The sequence below is a fragment of the Falco punctatus genome (genome assembly GCF_963210335.1).
Source record: "Falco punctatus genome assembly, chromosome: 3".
NCBI classification, from domain to species: domain Eukaryota; kingdom Metazoa; phylum Chordata; class Aves; order Falconiformes; family Falconidae; genus Falco; species Falco punctatus.
In genome coordinates this window covers 98,783,801-98,799,936 of record NC_137582.1, presented here as the reverse complement: position 1 = coordinate 98,799,936, position 16,136 = coordinate 98,783,801, and the positions used below count along the sequence as shown (strand labels likewise).

Sequence of the window (16,136 nt, the reverse complement as noted above, 5' to 3'; positions counted from 1 at the left end):
CAGGGTCTATTTAGATACTTTTAAGACTAGTTGCAGTACAATAGGATAGGCCTCCTCCTACTGTCTAGGCTTTTGTTCTCCCTGTGCAGTTCAGCTTCATTGTTTTCCTGATCATCTCCTGATTGCCAACAGTGGAGAAGTGCTGTGTGTGCCAGTGATGAGAAAAATTCTAGCTTTTCCAGACAGGATGTGAATGGAATTGTCTTTTGCGCTCAACTTGAAGCAAGAGCTTCATGTCAGATGCTTCTTTTTGTTAGTGAACTGAGGATTGCTTTAAATACTCAATGCGTTAATCATAGAAAGATGATGTTTAGTAGTAATCAGTAAGACTAAACATAGTTTTTGATGACAGAAAAGCTTAAGGGAAAGGGAGGGGAAAATTGGTTAAAAATGTACAGAAACGTATTTTCCTAGTGCCACTAGCTTTCACACCATTCTGTTTAGCATAGTCTCGTATCAGAGTGAAATACTGTCAAATACAGACCTAGTAAGTTTGTAAGGAAATGTGAGCTCCTTGTCAGTAAGAGATGAAAAACTATCCTGTCTGTTTTTCTAGTTACTTTTCTGCTTTAGTGGCTGAGATAGGGCTTCTGCATTTGAAGAGTAGCAAGTAAAGCACAACTTCTCTTAACAACAGCAAAGTAAAGCATTTCAGCAGAATTTACAGTAGAGATTAGTATGTTTAGTGGAGTTGCTACGACTGTTTTCTGAAAAGCAGCCAACTCTGTGCGCCTTGTTCTACTATCCATGTTGACCTCTATTATACATGTCTATATGACACGGCTTGTTTTTTTCATAATAAATTTGTAATTATTGCTTGTATGCAAGAATAGAGAATATTTTTAAATTTGAATTTGCTTGTCAACTGTTTTATTTTGCTTTATCTAAAATCATATGATGATAAAGTGCAGAGCAGAAGAACAGTTTGTGTCTGATCTTTACAGTCTTCAAATCTGCTGTGGCACCATTTCTGCTCTACAGAAGTGCTTAGCAAAAGAGAGCACGTAGATTGTGCAGTCTTAGTGCTTTAGCCAATATTTTCTTAGTTATATAAACAATGATAGGTTGCTTGTTGCTTAGTAACAGCTTATTTTCTAGGATCACACAAGAGTTGGTGCAGATACCTCTCAGGATATACAGCTCTTTGGCATAGGAATCCAGCCAGAGCACTGTGAGATTGATATTGCTTTAGATGGAGAAGTTACACTCACACCAAAAGAAAATGCAAGGTAAGGAAGATCAGCAGCACTTTCCAGGGGAGTGTTGGCTTTTCTTTACCAGAAGATAACTTGCATGCATTTTTATCCTGCGTAGTCAGAAGAATGTTCGTTCTGATCCATAAGTAGCTTCAATATAGGTGACTTAAACATAAGTTTAAGATACTTAAATACATGAAAAGATACTTAGAAGTGAAATTTAGTGATACAACTGAGATTTCCCTACGCGTGTAGACACCCACCCACCCTGCAGCATAGCAGGCTATCAGTGGTGTGGCTGAGAATAAACCATTGCAAGGTGGTGTTCGGTAGGAATGAAGGGCCATTGCTTGGCTGTATCCTGGGTGGTAATAAGATCCCCGAGATGCTGCTGGCTATCCTGACCCATGCAGTGGGGTAGTAGGCTGTGGCTTGGTGGGGGAGGATAAATTGTGCCTCCTGAGTAGTTCCTGCTGTAAAGCTCAGTATTTTGTGAGAAAGAGGTGTTATAAAGATCTCAGGATCTTGAAATTCTTTTCTAAATCTTTAATTACTGTTGCATCTAGTAAATATGCAGTCACATTTTTCCTTTTGTTTCTACTTCTGTAATTTAATAATTTTTCAGTCTGGGGGCACTGTGGCTTCCTGGATGGAATTGTAAATGTCTTCATCACTTCATCGCCAGTGGTGTGTGATAAGCAGTACCTTTGTCCTAGTTAATAGTCATGCTGCTTGTCTGAAATCTGAATATCTAAATAATATATAAATTAGTATTAGAAGGAGAAACAAAAGTTTGAGAGAGACCTTTTAAAAAACCTGATGTCTTTCATTCTGCCTTCAGTAACATACCTCTTAGCACTTGGCATTTTTCTTGTGCAGCCTACAGTGCAAAATTTGAACCAGATGGCATTCAGACTTGTGCTGATAAGAGTTACTGTACTGGAAATCGGTCATATTGACTGGCAAGAACAAAGGCACATGTCAGTGGAGAAAACGTATTTTGTTTTACTCATGCCTGATCTCCAATGCTTAAGTGGCTTTTTTTTAAGATGATAGTGTCAACAGAAATCTAGTTACCAGAACTTCACTAAAAAAATGAATAAAAATCTGGTTTTAAATCAAATGCTTATATGTTTGTGTTGACTTACTTGAGAGACACAGCTGAATTCAGAACACTGCATCTGAAAAGGCTTTTTTCATTTTACTTGTGGTTTTTTTCCTCTTTCAAATAAAATGTTCCACTTTGTGGCTCACATACGCAAAAATTCAACAGCTCCATTTTTCCCATTTTGTGATTGAAACTTGAATACAAAGAAACCTACATGCAAATATAGCAGCACACCAGATGTTCACAAAAATAAACCCTTGTTAATAATAGAGACTCCATTTGTTGAAAGAATGGAACTTGAATTTGAGGGTCTTCGTATGCCTGAACGCCGAGTATGTTAACAGTATGTTTTACAACTCTGTGTTGACTAGCTTGTATCTTGGAGAGCTTTATCAGTGGGATTTGCATGTATCCAAGTTTACAGGCTGTTTATAAGAAACAGGCAGTGACCCAGTTCAGGAAAAGGGCATTTAAAGAAAACTGCAACTAAAAGCAACCTTGTCTGTTTACTGAAGAGTTGTACCAGCTAAAGCTAGAGGGGAAAGGTGCTTTGTGTTTAATTCTGACAGTAGTAACCAGACCAGTAACTTTCCCACTGATTCTTTAATGAGAACCTAGCAGATTTTTGCATCATGTGATACAAGTCACTGTCTGTAGATGGGAGAAACTAGATCTTGTAGTTACTTTTCAACCTTTCAGTTTTAGGATTTCACTGAAGTCGTATTTTCTTCTTTCAGATCCTGTGTAAATGGTGCACTGGTATGTTCTGTCACTCAGTTATGGCATGGAGATAGAATATTATGGGGAAACAACCACTTTTTTAGGTAATAGTTGATATTTACATTTCAGCCTCTTTATGTTCAGCCTATTTTTTTTTCTTCCAGTGTTCTGCCTAAACTTTTTAGAAACTGAATTTCAATTTTTACACAGAATCAATTTACCAAAGAGGAAACGGCGAGACTGGCTGAAAGACCTTGAGAAAGAAGCATCATTGGGAGAGCATGATCTGGATGCAGCTAGTGAAGCTTCTTCAGAACCAGACTACAACTACGAGTTTGCACAAATGGAAGTTATTATGAAAACACTGAATAGCAATGGTAAGGCAACTGCCAGATAAAAAAGTTCTTTTGGACTGTCTAACACATTCAGCATGGAACCTAATTTCTGGGTAAAACAAGTGGTACACTTGCTCTGAGGGCCTTTGGAGCATTTTCAGAAAAAGATACTTTACTGAAACAGCATTAGGCATATACATCCACCGACAGCTAGGTACATTTTTTTTTTTTTTATGTATCTTAAAATAATTATATGCGCCTGGGTATAAATACATGCACATATTAGTAGTTGGTTTATGCCCTGACACAATTTTATCTGTACCTCTGCTGTCCTTTATAGTGCAGCGGAGTTGTAATCACATGCCTGTCAAATCATCATCCAAGTCCTACTAAACCTCTTGGTTTTGCAAGTTAACTGCAGACAAAAGAGGGCTTCAGATACGGCTCAGTTAGTTTCATCCTTCCTTTTGTATCAAATATTACTGGCACTATTTTAACCTTAGTAGAAAAACACTGAAATCATAACAAGCCAATAGTCAAATGGCAGCTAGTGTGTTTTTTAATGCTTGATCACTCCCAGTATTTTATTTCATCTTTGTTAAAACCTATTGTGATGCCTTTTTTGGACAGTATAATAAAACACAGTATGTAAAATAACGGTATGGTATATGTATAACAATACAGTGTTTTAATGATTTCGAGAAGGCAAGTCATAGTTCATATGACATATTCTGAAAAACTTGGTAAACTATTGAATGCTTTGTACAGGTTTTTTAATACACAGAATTTGAGAGGTGAATACCTTGAGTTCTGGTCACGGACTAAGAAGACGCAGTAGATGGTGTTTCATTGCTTTCTAGTCTCCTTTCTCCATATTTTTGCAGTATTTCCATTGTTTGCTATGGTTTACTCGTTGAAAACCAGTATTTACTTTTTTCTTTGTGTCTGCTTATTAACTTTCTCTGTTTTGCTGTTGAGTACAGCGTGATGGTTTTGTATGCTTGATGCTCTAGCGGTAGTTTGCAGGTTTTTTACAGTTTGATTTTAAGGGAATTGCTTGTGTGAGTGAGTTACAGGGTCAGGTCATTTAAATTTATGTGAAATTACAGTTTGATAACAGTAATACTCTCATTATGGTTCACTCACACCAGGACATGAATTTCAGATGAATCTGCCATCCTGGTGGCCTTCAGTGTTGTCATCCCTTGTGAAGATTCTGTTGCCTGTTTTAAGGCCTCAAACCATCCCGTATCTGTGCCAAAACTGGGACAAAGGTTTTGAACTCGATTGGCTCATGCATGAGACTGCTGGAGAAATTTGAAAGCATTAATTGATGCTTGATCTGCTTGTCACTAACCGGGCGCTTGACTAAACTGTAGCGGTCTACAATGAGTCAGTGTTCTTTGAACGGGGGGGGGTCACATTTTTGGGGTTTTCATGTGTGTGTTATCTAGTTGATGGAAATGATTCTTCACAATATTGCAAGTGTCTTTACATTTTAGTTTCGTAGGCTTTTTTTGATTGTGGTCCAGGCCAGTTTTTGTCTGTGTCTTTTGTTGAAGAACAGTTACAGACCTTGCTGTTTCATTAGCGCTCTCCCCTCCCTAATGCACAGCAAACGTTAGCAGTCATATATGTTGCACAGTTTCAGAGGCATCACAAATTATTCTGCTTCTTGTCTTTGCTGCTCCCTCCCACATAGGTGTTGCGTAACTAAGTTGGAGTAGTAAGTGATAAAACCCTGGCAAAACAAGAGACTGTGAGGATCATAGGCTGGTCTTTTGACTCAGAGCTAATAGTGCTTCCAGCTTATGTTCTTCCAATGGTGTAGCTAAAATACATGATTTTTTTTCTGACTGGCTTCAGGTTTCTTGTGTAAGAAGTAAGGCAGTAAGTTACAGTAAGGCAGGCAACTTTGTTACAATACCATTTATTTATTCTTCCTTAAAATGAAAAATAAATAGGGGTAAGGAAGAAGAAATAACTGAAGACTATTAATTCTATTATCCATATAGAATAAAGGGGTATTTAAATATTTTTATTAGATAATTATTTTATAGGTATGTATTGATACAGCCCAAAGCAAGACGTTTTGGTATTACTTTGGTATGGGTTTTTGGGCTTTTTTTTCCCCTCTTGATCTATTTGAAAACAGTAACCCTCTTTAAATAAATAGTCTAGCTTCTCCAGGGCGCAGCACGTTTGTTTTTATGGCATGTAACCAGTACAACAGTGTCGCATATTGCATCCGGCTCCAAAGAAGCTCAGTGGAAAATGTGTAACTTTGAAAACAGCTGTAAAGAAAACAACCAGATTCTTTCCTCACTTCAGCATGTTAACTTTTTGTGGGATTCTGTCAGATCAGCTTTGCACTGCTAATTTGTGATGCTGGTCAAACACAGAACACATCAAAGAAGTTTACTTTATTCTTGTATACTGTGCAGTGGTTAAGTAAACAGTGAGATAAGGTTAGGCAGCTTCTCATTGAAGCAAACTAAACTGTTCTAGCTCAGGGTGGGGATTTTGATGAAACTTAGCAAAGCAGCCTGTGTCATAACAGTCTAACTTGCTTAGAAAAACGCGCTTACATGAAATCTTAAGGAATTTGTTTAGCATTGTTTTTACTGGATTGACAGATTCCAGATGTGAATTAAGTGACATTGCAGCAAGGTAATAAATGCTGTTCATCCTATCAAGAAAATACATTCTTCTGGTTCAGTTCTAACATTTTGCAGAGGATTAACTGGATATGAATGGTCTTTTCAGGGCCATTGAACTCTTGTCACATAAATATGTAAAGGGTTGGGACTTGGGACTTGTAACACTGTGTGGAATTTGCTGTGCATTTGGCAGGCACTGGGTAGGATCTTCTCTAATTTATTTGAGTTTGCATGAGAAATCCAAAGTTGTGGAACATGGTGTTTAAATCTTACTTAAACACTATTGTAGTTCTTTTGAATTGTGAAAAACATGATTGTTTAATTTTTAATCTTCTAACCAAATGGCTTATAATTCACATTATAACTCTTTCCAAAGTTAAAATGAAGACTTTTAGAAAAGTGTAGATTTTTTTTTTTTTTTTGCATTTTATGCATTTCAATACAAGCATAACCCATCTTTTTTTCTCCAAACAGTAGTGGATTTCGTTGAAATTGGGTGGTTTTAGACAGGGTTATATTTAACTAGGTTATTATGTTTTTCATGGTGTAATTTGATCCTGTGGTGGTTGTGATCCTGTAAATCTAGATGGCTGAAAAGATCACTTTTATTAAGGATATCTGCTCCCTGAACTTGGAGCTGCTCTTTGTGCCGTTTAGGAAAGTCTTGTCTTAATGAGTCAGCCTTAGATTAATTTCCTGTGTTTGCAAACACAATAGAGGGCTTTTAATTTCTTCCATGCCTCTTCTCAATCTTCTGGGTAATACCTGATTTCTCAACCATTCTTGCACATAATTAAAACTGCTTTAGAGATTATGCATTGCAACCTATGCATGTGAAGGTAATTTTGTTATTATCTGAAGGAGTTAGGAGGATAATAATGATGCAGATCAGCATTAATAATTTGGTTTGTAGTCTAGAATATTAGAACTTGGTTCAGTTGTTTTTGTTACGCTGTCTGTTTAAAAGCTAAAAATAGCTAACTTTTTGAGAATGTCATGTACTAAAAAGTAATATTTCTGGTTATTTTAAGATGCTTTTATGCATCACTGTTTTGCTATTTGGTTGCTGTTTATCCTGACTGGTTTTTAACTTTGTGCTTTGTAATTACCATTGTGGTGGTATTTTGTGATGCCTTTGTATGAAGCCAGTGTCTCTTGCATGGATAAGGCTAGGGCCACAGCAGCAACTTGCAGAAGTTTCTGCTGAAAATAAAGATGTGCTTTACATCAATCTTAGTATTTCAAAAAAGGATGCTGAGAGGCAAATACAAACTGACTGTAACAACAGAACCCTGGAGATCCTGTTTGCTTCTCTAGCATTTGTAATAGGAAGGATTTTTTTTTTTTAATTAAATGACTTGCCTCAATGGCCGTATCTGTTGAATTGCAGTGGGTTAGTTTCTTTAACAAAATTGGTCTCAGTTTTAAGTACAAAGTAAGTTGTTACAGGTTACTAAATACAGCAGCGCTACATTGGTTTGCAAAGCTACAGGGGATGTGGTTTTTGGGAGAGTGTATGTATGTGTCCTGGTGCCCAGCATACACTACTAGTGGTGAAAACCCTACAGAACCTTCCACATGAATCTCTATTGCATGCTATAGTAACCCAACTTCTGGTTCATGTGACACTGTAGTATCATAAAAACTTGTACATAATTTTAAAAGGACTGGGGTTTGGTAGTGAAGGCAGGATGGCTTATAAATAAATCACACTGATGTGGTTTTGGGGGGGTTTTGGTTTTGGTTGGGGTTTTTGTTTTGTTGTTTTTTTTGAGCAGCACACATCTAGTTCTGAAGTGGGGCAGTGTAGTTAAATCAAGGTTTATTTTTCTCCTTCCTTTGTGACAGACTGGCATCCCAAAAAGTCACAACAAATCTTTTTTTTTTTTTTTTTTTTTTTTAATATTTGCAGAATGGAAGCAGCATCACAAACAATTATTTTAAAGCTGAAGTTTTTTGCATTGGAAAATCCTGGCATGTCCTAGAGCTGCAATGTTGCTTCCCCTAATAATCCACCACTCCAACTGTGGAACTCCTCTCCCTTTCCCTTCTGATGTACAGAATCAGCAGTCTCTTTGGTGATGTGCTGTCACTCAGATACTCATCTAGAATGGTCCTCTTGCAAACCACTTTTTTTACTCTATTTAAGCTTTCAGATATATACCAGTAGTATATAGAAGGAGCACAGTCTGGCATTGGACCTAAACCCAGGAGTAGACAGAGTAATGTTTCTTTAATTCAAATGCAATGTGGATTTAACCATAGCCAATTGACACAGACAATTGTTTCAGGATAGAGTATCTACGTGGATGTTTGTTCTGGGTTGATACTGAGATGAAATGTGGTTTGTAAATGCAAAAGTCCCTTCCAGGACTGACTTTGTCTGCTTCAGTGCTGTGAAGTGCATTGGCAAATGCGATGCGTGACTAGTCCGACAATTTGTCTCAGCTGTCATCTGCAGCTCTCCAACATGTTTCATTCTCTGCCAAAATGGAGAAAGTAAATTGCTTTTTACTTCCTCAAGGAGTTTCCTTTTCTGGTTAACATCATCTGCCCTTGTATTTTGCTGTTTTCTTATTAATTTGTTCACTTTTCCAGCTATTCTTTTTTTCCTACTGGGATTCTGGAACATATAACTTCACAGTACTGAAATACGCAATAGACAACAGTTTTAACCTTTGTTCTAGCCTCTTTGCATGCCATGTTTTTCTTGTTTAGATTTATCTATTTAATGCAATATTTATTATTTTGGCTTTTGTTTTGGGGGGCAATGGGTATCTTGCATTTGCAAAGATTCTGGGGTATGTTGATTGCTGTTACCAAATAAATAATGAGTGTTCTGTAATGCTGAAATGGCATTTTCTTACTTCTGGGGTTTTACTTTCTCTCCCCCCTGCCCCTCCTTTTTTTTTCTTTTTTTTTTTCTTTTAGATCCAGTACACAATGTGGTCCAGATCTTGGAGAAACAGTACTTGGAAGAGAAGCGGAGTGCTCTTGAGGAGCAGCGGCTGATGTATGAACGTGAGCTAGAGCTGCTGCGGCAGCAGCTCTCCCCAGAGAGGCAGCATCAACATGGCAGCGACAGACTCTCCTACACGGCTCAGACTGCACAGCAGAAAGTAAATCTCTGGACAGAAGAGAGGTGAGAATACTGGAGTTAAAACAAAGGACTTAATAAGAAATACAAAGGCTGAAAGATGAGGTTTGAACCGTCTGTCAGAAACTGGTAATACTTTTCTGTGGAGTTGACATGCAGTACAGTGTCTGCCTCCACCAAAGTGTTAGCATTTCATTTAGGACTAGGTTCTGATGTGTAATGTGTGTACGAGATCTTCCTGTTCAACACATAAATGAAATAAGAATTTAACTTTTATTGATCAGCATTATAGGGTTTTTTTGTTTCGTTTAAAAAAAACTGAAAAGTGCTTCTGAAATGTTTGGTTTAGCAATTATAGTTTAAGTTCGGGAAAGAAAGGATAGTGCAAAGATGAATTTGTCAGCTAAGACTTAGGGACTCCACTAAAGATATTGTGTGTTGGGAATATATGAGAGCACAGTATTTTGCAATCTAAAAAACAACAAAAAAAATACGGAAAATGCGAGTCCTTATATGTTGTATGTATGTGTTTCTAAAAGTAAGCCCAGCTTTGGAAGAAAACTGTGTATTTGGGAGCTGCAGAGTAGAGCACATTTGAGCTGTTTGCCGTGAGGTGAGCAGCTCTCTTACAAAGGAGTAGCACGGCACCTGAATGCAGCCTTGGGGAAGGATCGTCATGAGATGTGCAGGGAGAGTTAAAAAGCAGACTGGGAGATGGGAGCAGAGTTGAAGCAGCACGTGTGTGTTCACATCTTTGCAATGAGGGAAGCTTGCTCTTGGTGTCATTGGGGAGAGATGGACGACAGCCCCGTGGAGAGTTCTAGGGGCAGCAACTGAGGTGATTTAAGTTTTTGGCACATAAATGAGTATTCTGCCATTGGGTTAATTTAGCAGGAAGAATGACTAAGTGTACTAAAACGTTTCTTGTAAGTTTCTCTTTAATCTATTTTCTTTTAAAACAGAAGCTTAATTATTCACTCAGCATTTTTTTCTGTATGTAGTGAGTTTGACTGCTCTTTCCTATTCTGATTATTTTTGCTTTATTCTCCACCATTTAAAAAAAACCCAACAAATTCCATGTACAAGAGGAGTCTATAAACAAAGATAGCCAAGATTGTGTTGCAGCTTTCAAATTCAGAGTGTCAGAAGTAGAACAGATTTTGGCTTACTTTTTGTGCAAGGTTCTGTTTTGTAATTTCTGCCCAGTTTGGCCTGGGAAAAAGCCCTAAACAAATAACAAACTGTTGACCAGCGATGACTAGAATGTTTTCCATGGCAAATATAGGGAGTAGTAGTACTGTGTTTCACCTTTAATTAAAATAATTGTTTGGCCCTGTAAGAGCTAAAACCAGAATCATTGGGAACTGAATGTAAAGCATTGCAGAGTCATGGTTGGGATTTGCAGGCTCTTTTAGGGCTGCAGAAGGAGTTCAAAATGAGAAACACCCTAGCTGGAATCATTGCTCCTCAGAACTGCTTTGAGTTTAACAAGGCCATCAAGAAACCATTGAGTAGCAGAGATGAGAACTAGGCTCACTGGCAAGAGAAACGATACCTCTAAAAACATGCAACAGAGGGGAAAAGGAAGTAGCAAAAACCTTGCCCATTCTTGAGAGCAAAAAAAATTGTAATTGATCAACTTAAAATTAACCAGCCACCATAACCGCATCATGACATAAAAAAAGAGAATCTGGAGTGATATCATGGCTAAGTGTTCTGCCAGGCTTCTTTTCTCAGTAGTTAGATGTTTCTTAGTAGGAGCTGTGCTTTGAGCAAGCGTTTTTGCCTCTGGATTTCGTAGGTGAATGCTTTGCTCTATGTAGCTGTTGAACTTCTTGAAGACTGTACTTTGTTGCATTGTATAAAAGAGGAGAATGAATGTTTTTTGTAGTGATCAGGAGGGAGTCTGATAATGTTTTGGTGGCCCTGCCATTGAATAAGCAGTTTTCTGGAAGAATGGATCATCGGTTTCCTGTCTTCCAGAAGATCCTCTTTGGTAGCTTTTTATTTATTGATAGTTCTAGAAGAGGTTTGGGCATCTGAAAAAAGGGGAAAAAGTTGAATCTTCTTAAGTAAGAAACCAGAAAAAAATACTTCAGGGATTTCTGCTGTGAAAGCACAGCAACATGGTGCTGAGAGGGTGTGTACCAGGCAACTGGCCAGAGAGCAAGAAACGCAGGGAAAAATAGGATGTGAAGGACATGCAAAAGAGCCAAGTGTCTGGATTGCATGGGATTTGATTAGTGCAGATTTAGCTGTTGCTCTGTTACTGTCACACATGAAGCTGAGCTCTACCAGATCAGCCAGCAAAGTGAATTTGTTGGGTATCAGATGTAGGCATGTGGTTCTATCTGTCAGATCAGCTAGAACATATTGCACGGTTTATTCCAGCTTTACACTGGCTGTGGGAAAGACAGATGATACCTGACCTGGTGTTAGAACTTGTTGGCATAAGATTAACCCATCCTGACTTTAAACAACTTTAATTTGTCAAGGTGAGGTGGTGTGGTGGTATACTGGACCAGAGGTTTAGTTCAGCATGTTCTGGAGACTTGCAGTGATTCCTTGTGAATGTCAGATATGTTTCCTTTGTTTGGCTTAAAAGATTGCTTCAGGATTTCAGTTTCAGTGGGTATTTGCTTTGATTCATATCCTGATGAGGCTTGTCATATGTTTTGTGTAGTAAGAATTAAGAAATCCTATCTAAAATATATTTTTTTTTTTTTTTTTTTTGCTTAAGTTTCTGGAAGGATGCTGGCACAGCTATATATGTAGAAAAACACAACTGTAACGAGGACTACCCATAATAATTGTTTGAGTTTCTCTTAAGTCCTCCTTATAGTCTTAAACTATTCCTATCTCAAGAATCTAGCTACAGTTGTTGTGGGAGCCTCCCCAAAAAGCTTGCCAGATGCCAGTTTCCTGGATCAAGGAAGGGACTGGCTGTAGCTGAATCCCGTGGCTCTTACAGCACTTACAGATCAAAGCTGCCTTCTGCTTCTCAAGCCAGCAGCTGTCTCACAGTGGTTGCAGGCGTAGTGTACTCTCAGTATTAAGTACCATTGAGTGAGTAATTCTTGACTTTCCCTTCATTTTCTGGTGAATCCAAAATTGTAGCTGTCTGGACTGTGTCGCTCCCATGGCCTGGAGTTGCTCATTTTATCCCGACGGCCTGGATAACAGAAGCAAGAGGCAGAGGGAAAGGAATTTTCTGTGTAATGCTGGGAGCAGATACAGAGGAAGTGGACGAAATATCTGCTGGTAGCAGCAGCTCTTTAAGATCCAGCAAAACCCACCGCTGTTGAAGATGTAGGCCAGATAGGTGAGAGAGACAAAGCTGCGTGTTTTAGCATGTTGAAGAAGGCACTAAAATTCAGGGCTGCTTCCGAGCACTGCTGGTCGTTTACCACTTTGCTGGTTCCCTGGTACCATACCAAAACACAACTTGAATTACTCAGGCTGTTCTTTGGGATATTTAGAAAAAGGATAACCACTCAAGGACAATTCCGTTGGGGACTGAAAGGCGTATTAACAGTTTGTGGTTTGTGCTGTAAAAATATACAGAAGATCTAGGCTTGTCTGAATAAAAGCAAATAGGGAAACTTGGCCTGTATTCACAGCAAGGCCCATGAATGTCCTTGCTTGTCCGTAATGTAATGTGTTTTATAGAAATGAGAAGTGTATGTGCACAACATGGGCTGTATTTCACTAGGACTTTGCATGGAAAAGCTAAAAAATCATCCACGGGAGTGCTGGTCACTGAAATGTGTGAAGTTTGATCGTGGGTGTTATGCAGATGATGAGATGCAGCAAGCTCTGTTGGGATGACAGAGGCAGGCAGAAAGGGGGACTTCACATTTGCTAATTGTGATACTTGTAAAAGGCAAGTTAAAGACAAGAATCCCAGGGGAGAGTGTATCTCAGTATCACAGGGGGAGGTACAGTATGTGTCATAGCAGGTTTGCCAGGTGTTACGTTAGAACAGATTTGCTCAGACAGGCCTTAGAAACCTCTTTGGAATTTGTCCAGAGACTGTTAACTGTACAGAGTGCACAAGCTTTAACCTGTGCTCCTTCGTCTATTCCTTAGAAGGTACTTTGGGTATACAGAACTTCAAAAAAAACTTTTTTTTTTTCTTTTTTTCCCAAATGTGTACACTTGAGGTGACTTAAGTATATGGGAGGAGATCTGGGGTCTGTAGCACTGCAAAGCCCCAGCTGTGATGTAAAGCCGTGGCTTGCAGTGATTGCAGGTTCCGACATCGTGGTCTAAAGGAAGAGGGTTTTATCAAGATGAAGTCTCACGTGTTGGGACTGGTAGTTTCTGTGGAACAGGAATCCCAGATTCAAGACAAAGACATCTGCAATTATTTCATTTCTTGAAAATTAGGCATGTCCCTAGGGCTTTTAACAGATCATCACTGTAACCTCTCCCATCGTACTGTGCCCTTTCACTGGGGCATTACTGTGCTAGTCTTACCTCAACAGTAATACATTTGCTTAATATATGATCACTGCTTTTCCTCAATAAGATTTTCTGACACTGTTTCATGTTTGGTGATGTAGTGCCGTACAGCATTTCTTCATAAACTTGTTTCAGAAAAGACTTTGTTAGCATCCCCCATTTGCAGCTTTCCAATAATAGAAATAGGTTTCTGTGTATTTTTCATGTTACCTACTGCACCACAGGGATGAATTGTTTCGACAGAGCCTGGCTAAACTTCGAGAGCAGATAGTAAAGGCAAATACACTGGTGAGAGAAGCAAACTTCTTAGCAGAAGAAATGAGTAAGCTAACAGATTATCAAGTAACACTTCAGATTCCTGCTGAAAACCTCAGTGCCAACAAGAAGGTAATGATGACAGAGTGCTGGAAAATGTAGTTTTATGGCTAATCTAAAATACATAGACATATATAACATTCATCTAACTTAAGGGCATAAACTGTTACTTGTGTTAGACTATGCATAGGCAAAATACAGGTGCTACCTGACTTCAGTATATTGAAGGTGAATAATTTATAAGTAAAAATGGGAACATAGCATTAAGTATGGCTCTTGCTGTTCTTTCAAGTGTATGATCACCACATGTGCATGCAATTTGTGAACAGACATTTGTGTTCTGTTTCTGTAAAACCCGTATTTTAGTTATGTTTGCAAAAATTACTGGGTTTTGTTACAGATGCCTACAATTTTTTTATCTTAAGGGCTTTGTAGTTGTAGTGCTGCTGTGAATATAATGACAGCAATTATGGTAATATGCTGAAGTGATTTGATTGAGTATGTCACTGTTCCTGTGTGAATGGTACTTGTCTGGGAAGGACAAAGAGGTCTGGGTCCTCTGACATGTATAGGGGATGCTGCGTTTTAGGACAGAGAGAGTATGGCTGGCATGCTGAGAGAAGCTGTATGCTCTGTGTTTTGTTTTTTTTAGGAATGCAGTTTGAGTAGAGAGTTAAACTACTTACTTGCACCTTTCCTGCAGTGATTATTTTTTCCTCTGATTTAGAGGGGTGCAATAGTAAGCGAGCCTGCTATTCAAGTGAGAAGAAAAGGAAAAGGTACTCAAGTGTGGACTATTGAGAAACTAGAGAACAAATTGATTGACATGAGAGACCTCTATCAAGAGTGGAAGGAGAAAATTCCTGAGGTATTGTTTATGTTTTCTGAAAGGGATTGGAACGAAAAGCATTTGTTTTCTTTTAACCCCTTTTAGTATGTTGTACAGATCGTGCCATGACTCTATATATGAAAAGGTATGATATTGTGGGTTTTTAAAAAGAAAATAAAACAAAACAAATGCCAACCCCAAAAACCTCCCCAACAACAAAACCCCCCAAAATTATGACTAATACTAAATATTCAAAATTCCCATGAATAATAAACCACAGCTGTGTCCTATCCTCGCTTGCATTCTCAGATGTAAGTGTGCTGAGATTAGATATAATTGTGCTGCAGAAGTGACTCGTGGCACCACTAAGAGAGCATGTGTTTACCTGGCATCATATAGGTGCCATGCAGATAAGCCCCAGCTCTGAATGGAAGCAGCAAGCCTGATTTAGAAATAGAACTATTAAATTGTGGATGCTGCTTAGATACACTCAAGGTAAAGAACATATTAGTGGGGTAACACTTGATCTTAAAATATGAAATATTCTCTGATTTCATTTGTATGTCCCCCAACCTCAAAGCAGTGAAGGAATCAATTGAAGTCTACGTCAGTATTTCCATTAAAACTAGGTGGTATTTCCTGAGAATTTAAGTATTTTAGCCTTGGCAAATAAGCATGAGACTTTTCAGAAGCTTGTTTGTTTACTGGCGAGAGATAGACGTGAGATTTGGCGTTCCAGATGTCCTCTGAGTATCCAGGTAGAAGTGCATAAGAAGTATATCTTGCTGTCTTGTGGCTGATACGGAGCACCTAAATTACGTGTATCAAGAATCATTCTCAAATATGTTTGAACAGCTGTTGTACCTTTGTTACATGCCTTGGACGGGACAATGGGAATCTCTAAAATCATAACACAGGGGAGGTCAAGCCCATTGGAGACAACGATGATTTTGCTGCTGACTTTAGTAAGAACTGATAGCGCATCCTTTGAATATATTGTGTCTGCCTGAGCCAGGATCGTCCTTGCCATGACCTATGTTGTCTGTAATGCATGTGTTCTATGTGCTACATAGAAACACGTAGGTCAAATGCATGTGTTGAAGATGAAGGAGGAGGAGAAGGGAAGGAGCAAACCAGTCCACTGAGGAGTGCATATCGTGCTAAAAATCTGCATGAATTCTTTGTGGCTGTGTATGAGGTACTTGCATAGAAAACACTGCAGATGTGAACTCAGCCCTATGGGAGTCATAAGAACACTTAAGTGGGAGTCATCCTGCACCTTCCCGTTTGCCCTTGTAGTGACACCCAGCAGCCAGACCAGCTATTCAGCTGGGGGATGATTTGTCTTGTCATTTAAGAAGTGTAAACAGAGCAGGAAAGTAAGGTGAAACTTCTTGAAATCAATGGCGACT

At 38.7% G+C, this 16,136-nt stretch overlaps 2 protein-coding genes across 9 annotated transcripts in view; one reads left to right on the top strand and one right to left on the bottom strand.

The window, feature by feature from the left end:
• RNF182 (ring finger protein 182) overlaps positions 1-16,136 on the bottom strand; it is a 279,878-nt gene that overhangs the window by 53,263 nt on the left and 210,479 nt on the right. The gene's annotated exons all lie outside the window — the stretch shown is intronic.
• Positions 1-16,136, top strand: part of KIF13A (kinesin family member 13A) — a 131,618-nt gene that overhangs the window by 90,483 nt on the left and 24,999 nt on the right. For all 8 annotated transcript variants that reach the window (XM_080379751.1, XM_080379753.1, XM_080379752.1 and 5 more), the window contains 6 exons: positions 1,099-1,229; positions 3,042-3,128; positions 3,235-3,401; positions 8,951-9,161; positions 13,805-13,967; positions 14,623-14,763. In XM_080379751.1, the coding sequence (XP_080235877.1) occupies positions 1,099-1,229; positions 3,042-3,128; positions 3,235-3,401; positions 8,951-9,161; positions 13,805-13,967; positions 14,623-14,763 (900 nt within the window). The remainder of the gene's footprint in view (positions 1-1,098; positions 1,230-3,041; positions 3,129-3,234; positions 3,402-8,950; positions 9,162-13,804; positions 13,968-14,622; positions 14,764-16,136) is intronic.